The sequence below is a fragment of the Colius striatus genome, chromosome 16 (assembly GCF_028858725.1).
Source record: "Colius striatus isolate bColStr4 chromosome 16, bColStr4.1.hap1, whole genome shotgun sequence".
Lineage (NCBI taxonomy): Eukaryota > Metazoa > Chordata > Aves > Coliiformes > Coliidae > Colius > Colius striatus.
The window spans coordinates 1,020,335-1,042,004 of record NC_084774.1 but is presented as its reverse complement, the minus strand read 5'-3'; the positions used below and the strand labels follow the sequence as shown (position 1 = coordinate 1,042,004).

At 55.0% G+C, this 21,670-nt stretch overlaps 1 protein-coding gene across 1 annotated transcript; it reads left to right on the top strand.

Moving 5' to 3' along the window:
• Positions 1–6,596: 6,596 nt before the first annotated feature.
• Positions 6,597–14,620, top strand: LOC133626974 (fas-binding factor 1 homolog). Its single transcript, XM_062009413.1, is given in 19 exon segments — positions 6,597–6,601; positions 6,711–6,794; positions 7,073–7,167; positions 7,829–7,887; positions 8,595–8,639; positions 8,731–8,865; positions 9,070–9,170; positions 9,611–9,817; positions 10,286–10,393; positions 10,676–10,803; positions 11,089–11,207; positions 11,324–11,446; positions 11,790–11,916; positions 11,919–11,965; positions 13,288–13,440; positions 13,618–13,755; positions 13,857–13,989; positions 14,287–14,459; positions 14,573–14,620. Coding segments are annotated over 19 exon segments (2,028 nt in total).
• The last annotated feature ends 7,050 nt before the right edge of the window (positions 14,621–21,670 follow it).

The window sequence follows — 21,670 nt, the reverse complement described above, 5'->3', positions numbered from 1 at the left end:
GTTCCTTGGGAGAAGGACGAGCTAAAGCCCCAGGGAAGCTGTTAGCTCCTGAGAAAGGTTAGAGGGAGATTTTACTTTTGTCTTCACAACTTGATTGGGAATGAGCAGGGGATGTCTTCATCTGGGAACAAAAAGTGGAAGGAGAGCCAAAGGGGTTGCATTAGAGGTATGCCAGCCACAAGGCTGTGGGGAGGAATGTGTGGCGCCACATGTAGCTGCAGAGGAGCAGGGGGGCTGGCGTCTTTGCACCCAGTTGCTCCTCTGGGCATTGACTCAAGGCTGCTTGTTTGAACAGACAAGGAAGAGGACTGGAAGAGGAAAGATGATGTGTCTGGCGTGTACAAGTCTTCGGTGGCCTCCACACCCAAGAGCCCAGTGGCGAGGAGGCGGTCTGTCAGGTGTGGTGCTGCGTGTGTGTCCCTAGCTCCAGGCACAATGCCCCTGCGACAGGGCAGGCAGGGGCCCTGGGGTCCCCTTGCAGGCAGGGCTCCCTCCCAGGGGCAGGGTTCCCGGGGCCCCTCGGGCACAGATGGAACTGCTTCTCCTTGCGGCAGGTTTTCCAGCGACATGAGCAGCCAAGTGAAAGCAGAGCTGCACCCCAAAGCTGCTCCTGCAGGCAGCAGGCGCACGGTGCGGGGCAGGGGGGCTGGAGCCGACTGGCTGGGCCTGAAGGATGAGGATTGGTGTGAGTGGGAGCCGCTGCCTGCAGCGAAGGGCAGTCCTGCCGTGAGCCGCCCCAGCCCTGCCCCGGTCGCACGGCCTGGCCCCGCCAGCCACGTCCCGGCTGCAGAGGAGGCAGCGGCTAAAGCGGCCCCGCTGGAGGAGGAGGACTGGCTGATCGCTGCCTTGGCTCGCAAGAAAGCCCAAGCGCAGGCCAAGGCCCAGGAGAGGAATGCCGAGGCCTCGGAGGCCCCAGGGGAAAGGCTGCATCCCCGTCCTGCTGTCAGGTAAAGGCACAGTTGATGGCCACGCTGCTCCCGTTTGCTCCACGTGTAGCTGCTCCAGCAGCACCTCTCCCAAAGCCTCGTCTCAGATCGAGGCCATTAGTTTTAAGCGCTAGTTTGTCTTGGGGTGGAGTATTAGCGCAGGGTTTTCTCCTACTTGATCCATCCTGCAGCCCTCCAGGCTCACCTTGCTGTTGTGGCCAGAATCGCACCCACTGTCCCAGGTCTTGCAGAGCTCTCCTGGATGAGCACAGCCCCACAGCACACGCTGTGTTCCTTGTTGGTGTCTGCATTCCCCTTCATTCCTCCTAGTTCCAGACACACCGCCTCCTCCTGCTGAGTTTACACCGGCACAGGTTGAGCCTTGTGCCGTTGGAATGGGGCTCAGAAGGGAATTGCAGAGAGCCGTGTGTGATGTGCAGGGCTGTGTTAGCTGGGGCTGCTGCTGTCTGGGGCGAGCGGGGATGAAACGAGTAGGAACAGCAGTGATGGAGGTTTTGAGACAGAGGCTTTCAGCTGCAAGGCAGGAATTGGTGTTGGGGACAGGATCTTGCCTTCCCTGAGCTCTTCCACATCTGGTGTTTGTGCCTGCAGCCATCCAGCCGCCTCCACAGGAGCCCCACTGCCGCGATTGAGAGACGGAGACGCAACTTGATGCAAGCAAAGTGTCCACTTTATTGAATACAGGCAACATATTTATATATTCAGAAGGCCAACGAGCCACATGCTGATTGGAACAATCAACTAATCATCTCATACATATTACAAAAGCTGAGCTCCTGATAGGCTAATAAAGAACATACGACCCTGCCAAGAGGTTATTGTGTTGCAAAACTAGATAAGTTTCAAAGTTTACTTAGCAGGGTCACAAGATCCTGTTCTTTTGTGCTTACTTCTGCATGTTGCAATTCTCCACCACCCTCGGCACTTCTCCATACTGACACAACAAGCCTAACGGCCAAAACCAACTTTATTACTTATATATATCTATATAATTACTAACACCCTATAAGCTCTACTAACTCCTATTCATACATAACCCACATCTCCCCCTTTTTGTTTTTAAGCAACATCCGCTTCCCAAGGTTTGCGTCCGACTAGCTCGAGGACGTCTCGTTTCACTAGCTCTTCCGTACTAGAAGTTTTTTGTTTTGTTTTGGTTTTTTTTTTTTTTTTTTTTTTTCCAGGTCTTGCTGTCGTACAAAAAGAATCCTATTAACAGAGGTAGCTATAGATTTTTGCAAACACTGCAAAATACATGGCATTATTACTAACAATATACAAACTATTAAAAGAATCAAAACTCCTTGTTTAAACAAGTCTTTTAACCATCCCGTAATTCCCCAAGATGCTAACCATCCATCAAATCCATCCACTCCCTCTTGTACATTGTGAATTCTGTCTCGCAATTCTGCAATTTGCTTATGAATACTCACGGAATGATCAGACAGATTCATACAACACATTCCTTCAAATTCCTGGCATCCATGTCTACAGCTAAAAATCCAAAAGTTACACAGTCCACAATGGGGACACTAGAGTTCCCGCTTATTGGTTTCTGGGATTGATGTCATTCAGGAGCGGTGTTCTCATCTTCGTTCACAGGTTCCAGGGTGTCGTCGGCTGACAGCTGCTGCAATGTCTCTCTAAAGGGTCTCACACTCTTTGCTGGAATCCAACGAGGACCTCTTTCTGTGGAGACACAAGCATAACCTCTGCCCCACGTAATAAGGGGATAGGGTCCCATTATCTTACCTGATTCTGGATCTCGAACCAAAACTGGCGGTTTCACCCTGGGCTCAAAGAGATTGTTTGTGCTAAAATGTCGAACTACCGGGGGATTGTTATCTAACAAAGAACAATTCAAAAAATTAAAAACATATAAGGCTTTCTGTAATCTCTCTCCTGGTGTGTCAGTTCCTACTCCCCCTTTTTGTTTTTGTAATAGCCGCTTGAGGGTTTGATGGGAACGCTCTATCAGAGCTTGACTCGTGGGGGAGTGAGGAATGCCAGTGGTATGTGAAACTCCCCAGGATACAAAAAAGTCAGTTAAAGATTTAGAGATATATGCAGGACCATTGTCTGTTTTTATCCGGGAGGGCACTCCCAGGGTGGCAAAAGCACGCATTAGATGTTTGCATACATCTCGTGTCTTCTCTCCGGCATGACAAGAAGCAAACAGCATTCCAGAAAATGTATCAATCGAACAGTGAATATACTTCAAACGCCCAAATTCAGCAAAATGGGTAACATCTGTTTGCCATAATTGAAGGCTTTGCAAACCCCTGGGATTAACCCCTCCTGCTATAGAAGGAAAAGAGTGTCTTTGACAGTCGGGACAAGTGGCAATGATACTATTAGCCTGCTGAGGCGTAAGGTTAAACTGTCGTTTTAGGCCTCCGGCATTTTGGTGAAAAAAGGAATGGCTAAGTCGAGCTTGTGCTAAACGGTCAGGTAACACCTGTACAGGTAACGTGAGCATATCAGCCTGTCGGTTTCCTTCTGCAATAAACCCAGGTAACGAAGTATGGGATCTAACATGCATAATAAAATAAGGATGATGGCGAGAGTTTAAAAGAAAGATAAGTTCTTGTAACAAAATAAATAAAGCGACATGAGAAACATCACGGAGTACCGAGGCTTCTGCTCGTTGAACAATTCCTGCAACATAAGCAGAGTCAGTGACTACATTGAGAGGAATAGACCATTTCCGAAAGGCACGAACCACGGCCGACAATTCTGTTATTTGAGGAGAGCCCTGTACAGTTTCTACATCAGAGTCCCAACGTCCAGACTTATCATCCCACCAAAGAATGACAGACCTGTGGGTTTTTCCCGATCCATCTGTAAAAACAGTAAAGGCCTGCAGAGGCTGATCACTTCTTTTTGGCATCGGCAATAGGTGAAAATCAGCGTGTAACAGTTTATGAGAAGGTGGATGCGAGGTAAGTTGACCTGCATATTTGACTAAAGCTGTCCCCAAAGCATCCGATTGTTGCAATAACCATTGCAAATAAACTGCTGTCACTGGCAAACAAATAAGGGTAAAATCTGTCCCTGCCAGAGTCAACAGTCTCTGCCGGGCCTTGATGACAAGGGATGCAAACATTTCATGCTGTGTCGAGATAGTTTTTGTTGCTTGATTGGGTAAAAAAACCCACTCAATAACCAATAAAGGGTCCGGTTTCTGGTCGTCCCACTGGAAGATTAACGCATGAGGCTGCTGCACAGGGTTTAGAATGATGAGTTGAAAAGGCAACTCAGGTGCATACCGCTGCGCTTGTCTGCTGGTAATTGCTGTGGCAACCTTTTGTAATGCATTCATAGCTGCATTGTCAAGGCTTCGTGGAGCACACAAGTTTGTATCTCCTCTAAGCATTTGGAACAATGGATTCAAATCTGCATTTGTAATACCAAGTAAAGGCCGCACCCAGTTAATTGTTCCCAACAGCTTCTGTACGTCATGCAAGTTTTTTACATTAGCACGTATTTGTAAAGGTTGTGGAACAATAGTCTGAGCTCTAATACGCCATCCTAGATATTTCCAAGGTGGTAATTTTTGTACTTTCTCTGGTGCGATACAGAGGTCTGCTGATTTTACAGCAGCCATGACAAGGGCTACGGCCTCCTCCATGACTTCTTGGCGCTGAGCTGCCACTAGAATGTCATCCATGTAATGATATATCAACACTTTAGGTATTGCAACCCTAACGGGGTTAAGTATCTTAGCTACAAACCATTGACATATTGTGGGGCTGTTTTTCATTCCTTGTGGCAGCACAACCCAGTGGTATCTCTGCAAAGGGGCTTGCATATTGATGCTAGGGACTGAAAAAGCAAATTTAGGGGCATCATCTGGATGCAGTGGGATATTAAAAAAAACAATCTTTAAGATCAATAACAGTTAAATGCCAATCACGAGGAATCATAGTTGGTGATGGTAGCCCGGGCTGTAGGGCTCCCATATCCTCCATAGCATCATTAATTTTTCTCAAGTCATGGAGCAAGCGCCACTTGCCAGTCTGTTTTCGGATAACAAAAATTGACGAATTCCAGGGACTTGTAGAGGGAACAATATGCCCCTCAGAGAGCTGTTCTGCAACCAACTCTTGGAGGGCGTGAAGTTTTTCTATAGGTAGGGGCCATTGATCGATCCAAATAGAAGAATTAGTCTTCCAAGTTAATTTTAGGGTTTCACACCCTGCAATGGCCCCACCTAAAAAGGCTTTTGGGTAGTTTGAATAAACATTCCCCATTGAGATAACACGTCGCGTCCCCATAAAACCATAGGGACAGGTAAAACAAATGGTTTAACAGAAGCTATTTGACCGTTCGAATCCTGAATCTGAATCAAATCAGAGCTTTGTCGGCTAGTTCCATAGTTAAAGCTGCTAAAGCGGCATTAGCGTGCCCCGCATACCCCAATAAAATTGTTTGTAGCCCTGACCTCCATTGAGATTCCCACATTGTATATTGAGCCGGGGTTAACAACAATCGCACAAGAGATTTTAAATCATGCGGGGTCATGACATATGTATCGAATACAGAAGACAAAAGACTCGCAAAATAAGGAGAGGACAGTCCGTGCTCAGTAACCGTACGACGCAATTCCTTAATCACTGAGAAAGATAGCGATTCCCATTGAGCCGCCCCCCCCCTTCCTTTATAGATTACAGGAGCCACTATGGTTTTTGCTATTTCTAGTTCCCCTTCCTTCAGCGCTTGGCGCTTAATCTCTCCCCAAACATCATGGGGGCCAGGAGGGAAAAGATCAGGCTCTTTTTCAGGGTCAATGGGTCCCGGATCAAAAGGATCATCCTCTGGTGGGTAACCTGGAGCACAGGCTAACGGGGGGGGTGACGAAACAGTGGGAAGTGGTGGTGCTGAGGGCTGCGCTCCCCCCTCTAAGTCTCCCTGGCTTTGCTCCTGCGCTTTTACCGTCTCATAAATCGATCTCCACCGTGGAAGCATTCTTTGAGCCTCCTCATTTCCAGAAGTAGCTGCATCCCATAATTTTACCCCCACATCATCCCAAAGTTCCTGAGTAAAAATTGAAGAGGCAGTAACCGTGGGGATCTTAACCTGGACCCATTTAAGGATCAACTTAAGATCCTGACCCGAAAGGGTCTTTTTTCCATGCTTTTCAAGCAAAGCTTCCATTAGTTCATAAACGTCTCTTTCAGGAGAACTTGTCTGATTCCCCATTTTTCAGTTTCCCGCAGCTCACCTCTCGTTCCAGACGGGGGTGATTAGCCGGCTTTTCCTGCTTCGTTTCAGCAGCTCCTTCAGTTCTGCGGGACTCGCAGAACGCCACCAAATAGGTGATTATCTGTCTCCGACGGACTCTTCACAGAAGATCACGTCGGGGTCACCATTTGCCGCGATTGAGAGACGGAGACGCAACTTGATGCAAGCAAAGTGTCCACTTTATTGAATACAGGCAACATATTTATATATTCAGAAGGCCAACGAGTCACATGCTGATTGGAACAATCAACTAATCATCTCATACATATTACAAAAGCTGAGCTCCTGATAGGCTAATAAAGAACATACGACCCTGCCAAGAGGTTATTGTGTTGCAAAACTAGATAAGTTTCAAAGTTTACTTAGCAGGGTCACAAGATCCTGTTCTTTTGTGCTTACTTCTGCATGTTGCAATTCTCCACCACCCTCGGCACTTCTCCATACTGACACAACAAGCCTAACGGCCAAAACCAACTTTATTACTTATATATATCTATATAATTACTAACACCCTATAAGCTCTACTAACTCCTATTCATACATAACCCACACCCCACAGCAGGCAGCTGCCCTGCAGGACACAGCCAGTGCAGACAGCTCTGGGTAAGGCCTCTGTCAGCTCTCGGGCACCCTCCGTGGGACAGATGTCCTGCAGAAAGCAGCTGCGTGTGTGCAGTGGGGGAGTGGGGGGGGCTGGGAGCCAGCAGCGATCCCTTTGGGCCTGAGACCTCTGTAGCTAGGAGGGAGGGCAGCTCGGCAGGTGGGTTGGGTTCTTGTCTGTTGGAGCACTAGGAAAGCCAAGCTTTCAACTTCAATGGCAAGCAGAGCAATATCTGTGTGCCTCTCCCTGCTGTGCATCACTTGTGTCTCTGCCCCTGCAGGCAGCCGGTGCCCTGGCTCAGCACCACGAAAGGAGCCTCAACTCAGGCGTCGGAGGCTGAGAAGGAGGATCCCTCCGGAGACACCAGCGCCCTGGGTGCGTTTCCTGGGATTGTGCAGCTTGGGCAGCAGGATGCAGAGAGGCTCCCCCTGCCCTGCAAAACAAGAACAAAACAGGAGGCACAGCATTACCCTTGGCCATGGAGTTGCTGCCCAGGCTTTGAGCAGCCGGTGTGGGAGCAGGTTGCCACGCTGCAGGATCCCACCATCCCCCTTTTGTGGTGTGGTGGAGACACGGTGCTGGGGCACACTGAATTCTGCAGGGCTGCCTTTGGACTTTCAGAGGGCTGCAAAAGACTTGGTTTCTCTTGGTGGGCATGAGTTCATGCTGTCCTTTCTCTCTTCCCCCTTCCCTCTTCCTGCCCACGTGCTGGTCCCACTAGTGCTGTGTCTGGGCTGAAGCTGTGCACCAGTTCAGAGCCTCCTGAAAGCAACTCTTTTAGGATTCAGCCTCCTCCCTAGGTGATGGAGATGGAGGAGGAGCCATGCTTTGCCCTCAGCCTTTCTCTGCAGGGCAGAGTGCCAGCATTGTGGGGGTGCAGGAATGGACAGGCCTGCCTGACCCTCTGTCCCCATCACCACCCACCAGAGCAGAGCAGGACCCTTCTCACTCTGCCCAGGAGAGCCAGACCTTTGTCCTTCTGGGAGGGGATGATTGCTGTTGCCATGTCTGAATGGCAGACTTGTTCCATTTTCAGCCTCTACAGCCTTATTGCCAGGAGAGCAGGAGGTGCAGGGCCCTGTCCCACTTGCTCAGGTAGGTCTGCTGGGCCTGTGGCCCTGTGAGGTGCAGGATCAGGCTTGTGCTGATGGCCCTCTGCTGCCAGCTCCTCGTCATCCAGCTCTGTGCATCCATGGGAGCCTGGGTTCTTGGAGGGAAAGTGTTGGGAGAGCTCTGGGATACCACAAGTTGTATTTATCAAACCAAAGCACGTGTGCTGTGGATGCTTTGTAAATCACAGCAGTTGACACTGCTGCATTGCCTGAGCAGCATGTACAGACTTCTCCAGGCACATATACGTCATATTAACAGCAGAGATTGCAGTTGATAGAGGAATTGGCTTCCTCAGCATGGTAGTGAGGATACTCGGAGATGGTTTCTAGAGCACTGGAGGGCCATCAGAGCCTTTGGCAGAGAGGGCAGCTCTTGCTTTGTCTTTGAAGCCCCTTTTTCACATCTGCCTGGGCCTCCTTGCCCTGCCTTCATGGCAGGACAGCTGCTGTCTCCCCGAGAGCTGCCGGCCTTCTCCTTGAATCTACCCCCACAGCAAGAGGAGCCCAACATCATTTTGTCTGGGATAGGGGCTGCTGAGCATCAGAAGGGAGCCAGGCCAGCAACAGGGTTGGGCTGGGGAAGGGTAGAGGAAGGGCCTCAGTAAGCTGGGTATGAATTACCACTCCCAGGCTAGGAAGAATGTTCCCTCAGGACTTGACCTGCCTGACAGCAGCCCTGTGTCTCTGCAGGTTCCCACGCCCAGGACACGTCTCCAGGCTGCCCCACAGCTGCAGGTGAGACACACGCCTTCCTGTGTGGGCTGATGGCCACCCCACAAAGCCACGGATCCTGAAGGGCCTTGATCTTCCCTCTCCATCCCCACAGACAGAGTCCTCAGGCCTGGGCTTGCTGCATGAGAGGAGGCCGGGGCATGGCACTGCCCAGCTCTGTGAGGATGCATCAGACTGCCGGGCAGCTCTGGTCAGCGCCCAGGCCCGTGTGGCAGAGCTGGAGAGCCAGGTGAGCCCCGTCACCTGCTGGAAGGGGGCCACGGGTGACACAGCGGGAGGAGAAGGGCTCATGTCCACTCCAATGGCATCAGAGTGACAGGGGAGAGAGGAGAAACTTCTCTGTCCAGAAGTAGCCATGGCCACTGAGTGAGTGCTGCTGTGGGAGCTGTGTCCCTGGAGCAGCACAAGGACCTTCTCCCCGGGTGCCTGGCAGGTCCAGATGCTGGAGGTGGAGCGGACGCAGCAGAGGCTGTTGCTGGAGAGTCTCCAGCAGCAGCACCAGAAGAACCTGGATCTTCTCGAGAGCCCCTACAGGTACCAGGCTCTTGCCTGTGCTCCCCTCCTCTGTCAGATCCTTGCCTGCAGCCATCTCCTCTGAGGTAGGGAGGGCTGGGCTGCTTCCCCAGTCCATCCTTGGGGTGGACAGGCACAGAGGCACGTCGAGGTGGACCTGGTGGGGACAGAGAGCAGCCCCACAGGTGAACAACCAAGGTTGGAGTCCACTCTGACCAACACTGTCTGGTGGATGGTGAGGAGGAGGAACAGGTTTGGAGGAACTCTTTGCCAGCATGTCCCCAGCCAGTGCAATGCACTGAGCAGCAACAGGAGGGTTTGAGGCTCTGACTGTGGAGAGGCTGAATGTTTCCCATGTGCACAGCAACACTGATCTGAATCCCCACGTGCACTTTGGGTGGAGAGCTGCAGGTATTGCCATGAGAGCAACACTTCTCCCTTGGTGTGACCTCTACGAGCAGGCGGCAAATGAAGGTGTTGGAGGAGAGCCACGGGCAGCAGGAGGAGAGGCTGCGGCAGGAGCTGGAGCAGCTGAGGGCTCAGCTGCTGTCGCAGAGCCAGGATGCAGAGCAGGCGCAGGCAGAGCTGCGGGCACAGCACCAGCAGCAGCTGACAGCACTGGAGCAGCAGCACACGCTGGAGGTGAAGCGGCTGCAAGAGCTGCAGAGGTGAGAGCAGCACACACGTGGGGTTAGTAGCCCTGCTCTTGGCAAAGGAACCAGGGAACAGCCTGGGGCTGCGGTGAAAGGAGGCTCGAGAGGCACTGGGCTGTGGGTGGCTCAGTGGCTTTTGGAATGGGGATTTGCTTTGTAGGTTGGCACAGGGAGATGTGGCTGGAGGTACCATTTCAGAGTGAATGTTTTACCTTTTTACTCAGTCCAGTGAGCCACTGGTGTCGCACGTAGTTTGGGTCAATGAGAAGCCAGGTTTTGGTAGAGAAGCCCTTAAGCCCTGCATGTGGTCCGTGCCAAATGTGGATGCCTGTCAGGGGCGTGCCCTGTGACAGCCCACCACGCCAGCTCAGTTCCTGGCACCACTCAGCTCCATGACCATGACCAGGCCTCTTGCACAGTGCCTGTCACGGGGAGCACGGCTTTGAGACAGCCCGTGGTGGGCTCCTCACCCGTGTCCCGCAGGACGTCCATCCAGGAGCTGCGCCAGGACTACGACGAGCAGCTGCGGCGGCTGCAGCGGCTGAAGGATCAGGAGGTGGATGCGGTGACCAGCGCCACGTCACACACCAGGTACCAGCCCCCTGGCCGTGGTGTTCCCCGCGGAACCAGCCTCGGGCTGTGGCAACAGAGCCCATCCCCTCTTCCCCCTGCTGCCTCTCACAGGGCTGCTGAGCACTTTGCTCTCTGTCAGTACTCTCCTAAGCAGCAGCTCTGTCTTCCCACCACTCTGCTGTGACCCACAGAGGGGCAGGGCAGGACTGCCTGGCCTTTGGCCCACCACATCTCCCCCTCCATCGCAGTGAGGTGAAGCGTGTGCCACAGGGTTGACTTTCTCCTCGCTCTCCTCCGCAGGTCTCTGAACGGCGTCATCGAGCGGATGGAGAAGTTCTCCAGTGATCTGCACGAGCTCTGGCACAAGGTGGAGGCCAAGCACCACAGCACCTCCCAGGAGCTGGCCACGTGGGCACAGCAGCTCAGGGGTACGTCTGTCAGCCATCTGTCAGTGCTGGAATGGCTCTGGAGGCACCCAGCAAATGGGGAGAAGGTGCCCTGAGTCAGGCAGGGACTGGGAGCCGAGGCTGGCAAAGCCTGGCCTGCCTCGGCCACTGAACACCTCGGGGTGTCCCCGTTACGAAGTGGGGTCCTGGGGGTGTGCAGAAGGGGAGCAGCACAAATGCATGCAGGTCTTCCGCTGTGAGTATGGTATGGGCAGAGAGGGCTTCCCACCTCGTGCTGCTCATGGCTCGGCTGCTCCCTCTGCGCAGTGCTCCAAGACAGGATGTTGCAGCAGCAGAAGGACATGGAGGAGGAACAGAGACGACACCAGGACGTGATTGCTAAAGTGGAGGCCAGGCTGAGCGAGCAGTCTCAGCAGCTGGAGCAGGTGAGCCCAGGCTGTCTCTTTTGCCCGAGTCAGCCCTCCTGTCTGGGTTTGGGATAGGTATGTGTTGTCCCAGGAGCCTGGAACAGCCCCTGTCTCTCCTCCCTGTCCAAACCCAGGAGCGCTGCAGGGCGCTGACGGAGCAGTGCCAAGTGGGATCTCTGCAGCGCTCGCTGGAGGAGCGGCAGCAAGTCCTGAGCCAGCAGCTCTCCAAGGAGCGAGCAGAGCTGGAGAGGGCCAAGGTGAGGTGGGACAGACAGCTCCAGGTGCTGTTCACGTGTGCCCCGAGTGTGAGCAGGGCTGCAGTGTGCTGTGTGGTGGAGGAAGGAGCCGGGTTCTGGGCTGCAGCACTTTGCTCCCTCAATCCCACCCCCAGGCGCAGTGACTCACAATCAGAGCGGTCCCCTGGCAGCTGGAAGCTTGGGGCTGAGCTCTCCAAGCAGGGCTCACTCCAAGCACTGGGGGGCTTGAACCAGCTTCTGGGTGTTGCCTGATATTTGGTGGCAGAGATGGGCTGAAGGAGAAAAATCCATCAGCAAAGGGGACTCAGTGCTTTGCCTCTCCCTCTCTTGTGACATTCTGCAGAGCACTTTTCTGGCGGAGCAGCAGTTGGTGGTGCAGAAGTGCTCAGAGGAGTACCAGAAGCTGGCGACTGAGTGGGCTGAACTTCGTGCCCAGCAGCAGCAGAGCAGGGTGAGGATGGAACTGGACACGGGCACATGGGCTCCCAGGGAGAGGGCACCGTCAGCAGCCTGGCCAAAGTACTGCAGCGCAGCCCCTTCCCATGCCCACGGGGCAGGCTCTACGCTCCTTCAGGTGTTTCAGACAGAGATGTCCCTTGGGGTGGTGAGAATCAGGCTGCCCCAGGAGCAGCCTCCACCAGCCTGCTTTAGATGCTGACAGAAGCGTGGGTTCCTCTGTCTCTCCCCTCTGCCTGTGAGGAGTTGGGGCAGCCAGACCAGGCACAGCCACCTCCGTCATGAGAGGAAACCCCCATGGTGGGTGTAAGCAAAGCCTCCCCCTGCCACGAAGTTTACCGCCCTTGGCCTAAAAACCAGACTCAAAGTCTGAAAACCAGGCTCGAAGCCTGAAACCAGGCTCGAAGCCTTAAAAATGAACCAGACTCGAAGTCTGAAACCAGGCTCGAAGCCTGAAAAACCAGCTTGAAGCCTACTTCATGTGGCGATCAACCCGGGGTCCGATTCTCAGCTGGGTGGGAAGAAATCAGTCCTACTCAATGTGAGTGATAGCAGAAATCTTCTTCTTTATTGAGAGCAGGCTCTAACTTATATACACAGCAGCTTCAAAGCTAGCTCAGCAACAGCAGCTAATAGATTACATTCTCATGTTCATCCTACTTGCGGTTTCTGCCATAAGCAAGCTCCCTCACATCTTCCCATCTTGTTTTTCCCCCGTAGTTGTTTTCCACCTTGAGCTGTTAGCTCGTTAGCTGAAAACAGCCCGACCTTGAGGGAGCAGAAAGCAGCCTGCTGTCTGCGCTGACTACGTGACAGCAACTGCTTTAACCATGGCTCTGACTCTGGTCTTTATTGCACATTAAATTCATATAACTAGAACTCAGATTGCCTTGCCCCATCGGGCCTAACATTATACCCTGGGATCCGTGTCCATTCTCCCTTAACCATTCCTCCACATCCCCCTGCCATGGGTACGTGGCCAGAGCCAGCTCTGCTCCCTCCTAGGGCTGTCCAGAGGGGATCTGTGGCATAGACAAGGTGTCAGAGCTGCCACAGTGGAAAAGAAGCATTCAGCCTGAGTATTTCCACTGCTGACAAATTGTTTTGCTTTGAGCATGTTTGAGGGTGTGCAACATGGTTGAGGGGCTCTGTCCTTCCCAGGGAAGGGAGTGTGTGTGTGTACAATCCCAGCTCTGCCAGCCCTGGTCCCCAAGGGGTGATGGATGAGGGCACTGCTTAAGTACCTGGAGGTGTTGCTCTGCACCCCACACTGGCACACACGAGAAGCTCAACAGGGGCAGATCTCTCCCATCACTTGGGAAAGACTCACAAGAGTGAACAGGACAGGGCAGGTAGTGCATTGGTTTCCCCCGTACCCATCCCAGGAGCTGGCAGAGCTGAAAGCCAAGGAGGAGCAGCTGGAGAAGGCCAGAGAGCTGCAGGATAAGGCCTGGCAGAAGCTGAGGCTGGAGAAGGAGAGGGTGAAGGTGGCTGCGCAGCACGTCCGGCAGCAGGAGAAGGTGCAGAGCAGGGCCAAGGTGAGCACAGCATCTGCCTGAGTCTGGCAGCAGAGCTGGGAGGGGTCACAGCCCTCCCCAAGCCAGGAGGAGTCCTAGTGTTGTCCTGGAAGGGGAATGAGGGGATGCAGAAAGGAGCCCTGCCCCATAGCAGCAAGGGACCCTGTCCCCAGCCTCCCCAGCCTCTCTACCTTGCAGCTCTCATCCCAGAAGGACAAGAGGGGGCAGCGAGTGCTGCAGAAGGCTTGCAGGGGGGAGTGTGAGCACCCAAGGAGGCTGCAGGCCATGCAGCAGCGCTTGAAGCAGCTGAGGCAGCAGGAACAGCACCTGCAGGAGGTACACCCCCTCGCCTTTCCTTCTTGGCCTGAAGCCACCGTGTTGAGGACCTCAACCTTTGCCAACAGCTTCTCTCTCTCTTTCTCCTGGGGATGGGGCAGGAGTGGCTGAGCACGGCTCTGAAGAGGAGACAGCTAGAAGAGCGATGTGAGGAGCTGCCCAACAACTCCATGATACTGCTGACTGCAGACCAGGACCTTGGTGCCCCTGTGGACGGCCTCTCCAGCACACTGTGTAAGGCTTTCTGCCTGTTGCCAATGGGAAGGGACATGCTGGGTGGGGAGCTGCACTTGTATTCCACTTTTCAGGAGGCTTGGCATGTTGCTGAGGGCTGAGTTAGTTCCCCTGATGATAAACCTCAGCTGTGAGTTGGCCCCTTGTCCTCTGAAGGCAGGGCAGTGCCAGGAGGGTGTAGAGGGGGCAGAAGGGGAGAGGCAGCTGGATTAAAGCCCGTTTGCAGTGGTTGGTTGGGGAGGACCTTGCTGTGGGGACATGCAGGCAGCTGGAAGAGGAATGCTGTTGTCTCTGCAGTTCCCCTGACGACAGCGGCACCACAGAGCTGGGGTCTTGTTGCAGAGCCTCCAGCTCCTGTCAGGGTGCTCCCTCAGCACAGCCCTGGGGCTGGCAGGGACACCCTGGCCACAGCCAGTGGCACCGAGCTCATTGACACCACGCTGCTGCTGCTGAAGTTCAGGGCCCAGCAGGTGAGGGGGAGGAGGCTGGGGCTGGAGAAGGGGCTTGGAACCGGCTGGACGGGAACAGGGCTGGCTAAAGTGCGCTTTGAGGCCGGCAGCCACAGCATGGGGTGTCTCCTCAGACCATTACTGAGCTGTTGGGCTGGGTGGGCTTCCAGAAGAGGACCTAGAGGACCTGTCACACCTAGAAGAGTGATGCCAGAAGCAAGGAGGGGTGAACCTTCACAGCTTGTCTCAGGTTCATTGATAACATGCAGGACCTGATGGTTCATCCCTCTCCCCACACCATCCCTGACTGGGAGAAACCATCTCTGCTGGACTCTGGCTTTGTGATATACCAGTCCCCTCCCTTCAGCCCCCTGCTTCCCTGCTGGGGCTTTCTCCAGGCTGGGCTGCTCTTTCAGGCTGCTTCTGTAGGATTCGGGGTACTTTCCTCACCCAGTGACACCCTGGACTGTGACTCTGTTTGTGTTGCACTCTGATATCTGTCCCATCATCCCTTTCTTCTCAGGACCATGGTTTCTTAGAGAATGAGGAGTTCTACCTGGAGAGTCTGACAAGATCATCCTATCACACATCAGCTCGGTCACGAGGATGGTGGTCAGCACATCTCACACCAGCAAAACTGCAGCCACGTCTCCACCAATTGGTGACAAAGAAACCCAAGCTTTCTTAGGCATTGTGGGCTTTTGGAGGCTGCACATTCCCAACTGCTGTAAATCCTCTCTGTCGAGTCACCTGGAAGAAAAACGATGTCAAATGGGGCTCTGAACAACGACAAAGCTTTCAACAAATTAAACGAGAGGCTGCTCAGGTGGTGTCCCTTGGGCCAGTCTGAACAGGACCAGATGTGACAAACATGCTCTGCACTGCAGCTGGAGAGAATGGCCCTACCTGGAGCCTCTGGCTAGAAGCACGTGGGGAGGCTGGAGGCTGAGCCCTGGGGTTCTTGAGTCAGGGATGCAGAGGATCCGAGGCCCGGTGCACTCCCACCAAGAAGGGGAGACTGGCAGCAGATGAAGGAGTTTGAGCTGCCTCAGAAGGAATTGGCATGGAAGCAGGACTGTTCTCAGCACCCAACTGCCAGTGCTGGGCTGGGTGTCCAAAGGGAGGGTCTCCTCCACACATCAGGCGACTGACGCCACATGGAGTGAGGGGGTTGTGTTGAGTGCTCAGTGAGCTCCTGTAGGAAACCGCAGTCACCCCAGCATCCTGCACGTGATCACCAACTGGCCAGAGGGCAAGAGCTCTGGACTACTGCCTGAGAAGGAGCTGGCAGATGCTGAAGAGGCCCCACCATGTACTAAGCTCTCAGCAGATGAGAAGCAAAGTGTGTCGCTCACCGATGGCTCCTGTTGTGCTGTGGGACAGCATCGGAGCTGGAAGGTGGCTGTGGGGCGTCCCCTGTGACACGTGGCACAAGCTGCAGAAGGAGAGGGGCATTGGAGTCAGCTGACACAGGTGGAAGCCTCCCAGCTGGCTTTAGACATCCCCCAATGAGAAAAATGGCCAATAGTTTGTAGTGACTCGTGGCTGGTGGCAAATGCTCTGTGGGGTGGCTGCAACCATGGAGACAGAACAACTGGCAATGCCAGGGCCACCCCATCTGGACTGCCTCATGGAGGCCAGGCATCGCTGCCCACCTGGAGAAGCTGGCTGTGATGGTGTGCCACCGAGATGCCATGTACCCAGGAACCAGGCCCCTGAAGAACATGAGCACAAACAGGAGCCAGGATGGCAGTGGCCCAGGTGTGTTGGGACTGGCAATGGAAATGTGAATGTTTGTAGCTCGGGGGGCCCACGATGCCTCAGGCCACCAAGGAAGAGATGCAGCTCTAGATGGGCTGTTGCACAGGTTGTCCATGGATGCGAGATATGCTGCCCTCAAACAAGCCAAGCGGTTGAAGTCTCTGTGCTCTGAAGGACAATGGCTCAAATACCAGTGCAGAGAGGCCTGGCAGATGGACTCTAGCACACTCCCACACGCTGAGGCAAGCACTAAGTGCTCACCGTGGTGGAAACGACCACTGCATGGCTGGAAACAGATTCTGTGCCTCATGCTACTGCCTGGAACACCGTCCTGGGCCGTGAAAGGCAAGTCCTGTGGCAACAAGGCACCCCAGAAAGAATCGAGTCAGACAATGGGACTCGTTTGTGAAACCTTAGGAGACAGCTGGCGGCCACAGCACTGGGTCTCGGGGTGACGCGGGTGCTCGGGGATGCACCACGTGTCTGTAGAACCCAGGCTGAGGCAGCAGCAGCTGGGATCACAGCACCCATGGGCCCATCAGGCACATCTCCTCCCGCCTCCACGGCACACTCCTCCCATTCAGCTCAAGCTACAAGACCACTGCAGTAGACACTTGCTTCCCAAAACATAATCCCTGGGTGCGAGACCCCGGCGGCTCAGAGCCTGGCCTCGGCCGTGCAGGCAGGAAGCAATCTGAGGCAGGCTCATCCCTTTGCCCTGGGCAGGCTCCGTCTCCCTCCCAGCCTCCCTCCCTAAGAACACAGGCCTGAGCCCTCTCCAGGCCCCTCACCTCCAGGCAGATCTTGTCCTTCAGCCTGAGCACCTTGGTGGCCTTGAAGTGCAGCCGCACGCTGAGCTCGAGGACGCCCCGATCTTGCGAGACAGAGAAGTCCTCGTTGAGATTTCCCAGCCCAAAGGAGTCAGGCTGCGGTTCTGCAGGACCAGGCTCTTGCTTTCTGTCCTGCAGAGAGCGGAGGAGGCTCAGCGCTGGCTGCTCGATGGTCACACCAGCCTTGCAACTGCCTGCAGCTGGGAGCAGCCCTATCCCGGCGCCTGGAGCCACAGTGAAACGCCTTCTCTTGGTCACGAGTCTCAGAAGGGCAGTCCTGGGGGACAGCTGGGTGCTACAAGCGTATCCAGCAGCAAGGAGATCAGGAGGAGCCACTGGGCTGCTCTCTGAGCAGCAGACGGGACACAAATCCCTCAACACGCCCAGCACGCAGCATCGCTGGGGGCTGCAGAGCTTGGGGTGCCACAGGACACCTGAGCCAGCCAGGAACGGCCAGCAAGAGACTGGGAGCTGCTGGGAGAAAGGGACACCAACCCAGCTGCCAACCTGAGCGGCCACACGGCCAGCAGGAGAAGCTGGCCCTGGCAGATCCTGTGGGTGACTGACTGTACAGCATCCTGTTGCAATGCAGCTGCTTGGGGCTGATCTCCAGCTGCACCTTCACCCCCTGGCAGCGCAGGCTCCGGGTTGTGTGGCAGATGAGCCCAGCTGCAGCAGGGTAGGCCCAAAAACTCCGCTCCTGGCCTTGTCCCCGCACAAACAGAGACACGAGAGCATCCAGTGAGCAGGAGGAACGGTTCCTGGGTACTTCTCCCCACCCAGCCCTACCTCCTTCTCCTTGGGTTTCAGCATCATGCTGGGAGGGCCGAAGGGGAAGGTGACCCCAGGTGGATCGTGCTCAAAGGAGAAGCTCAGCTCAGCTTCCAGGGCGGTGGCATTGAGGATGGAGAGCTGCTGGTGGTTGCCAGGATGGGTCAGGGCCTCGTACCTGCCACAAACAAGGGAATGGCTGCAGAGGACACCGCTGCCTTCATCCCTGGCTGAGGAAGGTACCCCGGCCTGGCAGCGGGAGGCTGCGCTGGAAGCCACAGTCTAACAAGCAGCCCAACTTGTACCTTCTCCCTTCTCAGCCTTCCTTCAGCCATGGAACAGATTTTGGAGCTAAAGGGGAAAAAAAAGCAAACAGAACCCCAAGACCATTCCTCAGCCTGGCTAAAGATCTGCTGTAGGGTTTTTTGCTGGGTTGATTTCATTCCCTTGGGATCTCACAACAGCAGCAACTCTGCAGAGCTTCCCCCAAGAATAGACCTAAAGTGCTAATGTTAAAAAAACCCACCCAACCAACGCTGGGAATGGAAATCCATCAGCAGCTCCAAAGGCAACTGCTTTAGGCAGACTTTATCCAACAGTGAGGAACAGGGACATGTAATCCCTGTTTTAATTCCTCTGCACCTTACCCCCCTGCCCATACTGGCAGGTGACATCAAAGTCCTATGAAGATAACAGATGAAGGGTTGGTTTACCAAGCCATCAGCAGAGTAACTGCTCCTTTAGTCTACCTGCAGAGCTCAAAGCACTTGGCAGAAGCACCACAGAGTTCAAGTCATAGGTGGTGAGGCTGAGATGTGGATGGGAGGCACGAGGTGCTCCAAGTCACCTCCAGGCTGGAAGCAGCACCTGGCTCCGGCCACCGAGGCCCCACCACGCAGGGAGATCAGCTCCATCCCTCCCCAGCTCCTCCAAGTCTCCCGTGCCTGTCATCTGCTCAAGTTCACACACCCCTGGCCCTTCACCCCGAGTATCTCTCAGGTCTCTACCTGGGCTTGCCCTCAATTGTGCCTTGGGGACAGCACATCCCCAGGTGTGTCCCTGAAAGCACAAGGCCCTGCAGATCCCCTCCCATCATCTCACTGCTCACAGGGGCCATCAGGATGCTCGCCCAGAGCCGGGAGCACGTACCGATCCCTCGACTTCCCACACAGCTGCACACCAAAGTGGAAGATGCCTGTGTTCATGACAAACTGCTTGGAGATGATGGCATCATCTGCCTTGCTCCTGCTGCAACGAGGAAACACTGCCCTGGGCAGAGAAAGCAGAGGAGAAGCTGTGAGATGCTCCAAGCAGAACTCCTGCTCACAAAGCCACAGCCCTGCTCGGTCGTCACAGCAGCAGCCCCGGTTGCCAGCCCCAAGCCTGGGAAGAGGCGTCGGGCGCTCAAGCAGCACGAGCTGCCCCAGGCAGCAGGCTCTGAGCTCCGGGGGAGCAGCGTGGGGGGCTCCCACGGGACAGCCTTTCCGTGGGTCCTGGCTGACGGTGGGGTACAGGCAGGTGCCCCTGCACTGCAGCTGGCGCAAGCCCTTTGTCCCCTGGGTCTAAACATGCAGCGTCTCCTCGAATTGTCCTGGCAGCGCGGAGCTGAAGTGGACCCTGAGCTCCACCTCGCCGTGGGCAGGCACGATCCACCAGCCACTGCTCAGCCTGGCCACTGGGAGCCGAGGCCTGTTGTGCTGGGAGCTGGCCTGTGCTGCCCTGTGCGGGCTGTCTCACAGCAGAAATGTCACTTTGGGAAGTGCCACCTAAAGCTTAGAAGCAACGGTTTCACTTCAGGAAGGAGACGTGTACTGCATCGATGCGCGTTTCTATGGCAACATCGGCCGCTTCATCAACCATCACTGCGAGCCCAACGTCTTCGCTGCCAGGGTCTTCACATCCCATCAGGACGTGCGCTTCCCCAGGCTGGTCTTCTTCAGCACGAGGGACATCAGAGCTGGAGAGCAGCTTGGGTAGGTGCCGGCCCTGGGCCGCAGGGAGGATGGAGAGCAGAGGGACGAGCGCTGGGCTGCTGCGAGCTGCTGGGCTCCAGCGCTGTGTTCCCGGGGCCGTGCCCCCGCCGGCACTCGCCATCCCCTGAAGCTTTGCCGAGCCCCAAACGGTGGCGGCGCCGCGGGCTGCCGCCCCCCCATCCTGCAGCTCTGGCTGCCCCATCCCTTTGGCTGCCCTGTGCTGCTGCTCTGCACTGAGCCCAGCTCCGTCTCTCTCCCGCAACTTCGACTACAAGGAGGATTTCTGGGCCATCAAAGGCAAATCCTTCAGCTGCAAATGCGGCTCTGGCAGGTGCAAGTACACAAGCTGGGCGCTGGCCAAGCGCCAGGCGCGCGCCCTGTCCCGCAGCAGGAAGCCAAAGGAGGCCCCTGTCAGCAGCTGGGCGGCAAAGGCTCCACGGCACAGGCACTGAGTGGGTGTCACCCTGTGTGCTGGGCTTGGCGGGGAGAGGGTGAGCTGTCCCTGGCACTGCAAGGGGCTGTGGGCAGGAGAGAGAGAAGAGAGAAGAGAGAGGAGAGAGGAGAGAAGAGAGAGGAGAGGAGAGAAGAGAGAAGAGAGAAGAAGAAAAAAGAAGTCAGAAGAGGAGAGAGGAGAGGAGAGGAGAGGAGAGGAGAGGAGAGGAGAGGAGAGGAGAGGAGAGGAGAGGATGGGGATTGGGGGAGGAGGTGGGATAAAAGGGGAGGAGAAGAGAGGATCAGGGGAGTGCAGAAGAGGAGAGGAGAAGATGGGAATTGGGGGAGGAGAGGAGGGGAATTAGGGGAGGGGAGAGGAGAGGTGGAGAAAAGAGGAGAAAGGAGAGGAGAGGATGGGTATTGGGATAGGAGATGGGAGAGAAAGGGAAGAAGAGGACAGGACGGGGGGAAGGGAAGGGAAGGGAAGGGAAGGGAAGGGAAGGGAAGGGAAGGGAAGGGAAGGGGATAAGGGGAAGAGAAGGAAAGGAGACAAGGGGAGTGAAGTAGAGTAGGAAGATTAGGTGAGGGGAGGGGAGGGGATACGGGGTGGAGAGGAGAGGATGCGGATTGGGGGAGGAGGTGGGATAAAAGGGGAGGAGAAGAGAGGATTGGGAGTGGAGAAGGGAGGGGAGGGGAGGGGAGGAGAGGAGAGGAGAGGAGAGGAGAGGAGAGGAGAGGAGAGGAGAGGAGAGGAGAGGAGAGGAGAGGAGAGGAGAGGAGAGGAGAGGAGAGGATCGGGGTTGGGAAAGGAGACGGGAGAGAAAGGGAAGAAGAGGCAGGACAGGGAGAAGGGAAGGGAAGGGGATAAGGGGAGGAGAAGGAGAGGAGGCAAGGGGAGTGAAGTAGAGGAGGAAGATTAGGTGAGGGGAAGGTAGGGGAGAAGAGGGGATACAGGGAGGAGAGGGGAGAAGGGGACTGAAGTAGAGGTGGAGGAATAGGGGAGGGGAGGGGAGAGGAGAGGATTGGAATTGGGGGAGGAGACGGGATAAAACGGGATGAGAGGAGAGGATCAGGGGAGGGGAGGGGAGAAGAGGAGATGAGAACATGGGAATTGAGGGAGGAGAGGAGAGGAGAGGAGAGGAGAGAAGAGAAGAGGAAAAGAGAAGAGAAGAGAAGAGAAGAGAAGAGAAGAGAAGAGAAGAGAAGAGAAGAGAAGAGAAGAGAAGAGGAAGAGAAGAGGAAGAGAAGCAGAAGCCCACAGCCTGACCTGCAGCTCTCCATCAGTGTGGGACCTGCTGCCATCACAGAAGCATCTTGTCACGTTTGATTTTCTGTCTATTCTATATCATTACATTTTGTTCTATCACAGAAACACTTTTCCCCGGCATTGTTTCAGAGTTCAAACACGGCTCCTTCTTGTGTTACCATTAAAAGTATTTGCCCCAGCTTGAAAGAACATTTAGTT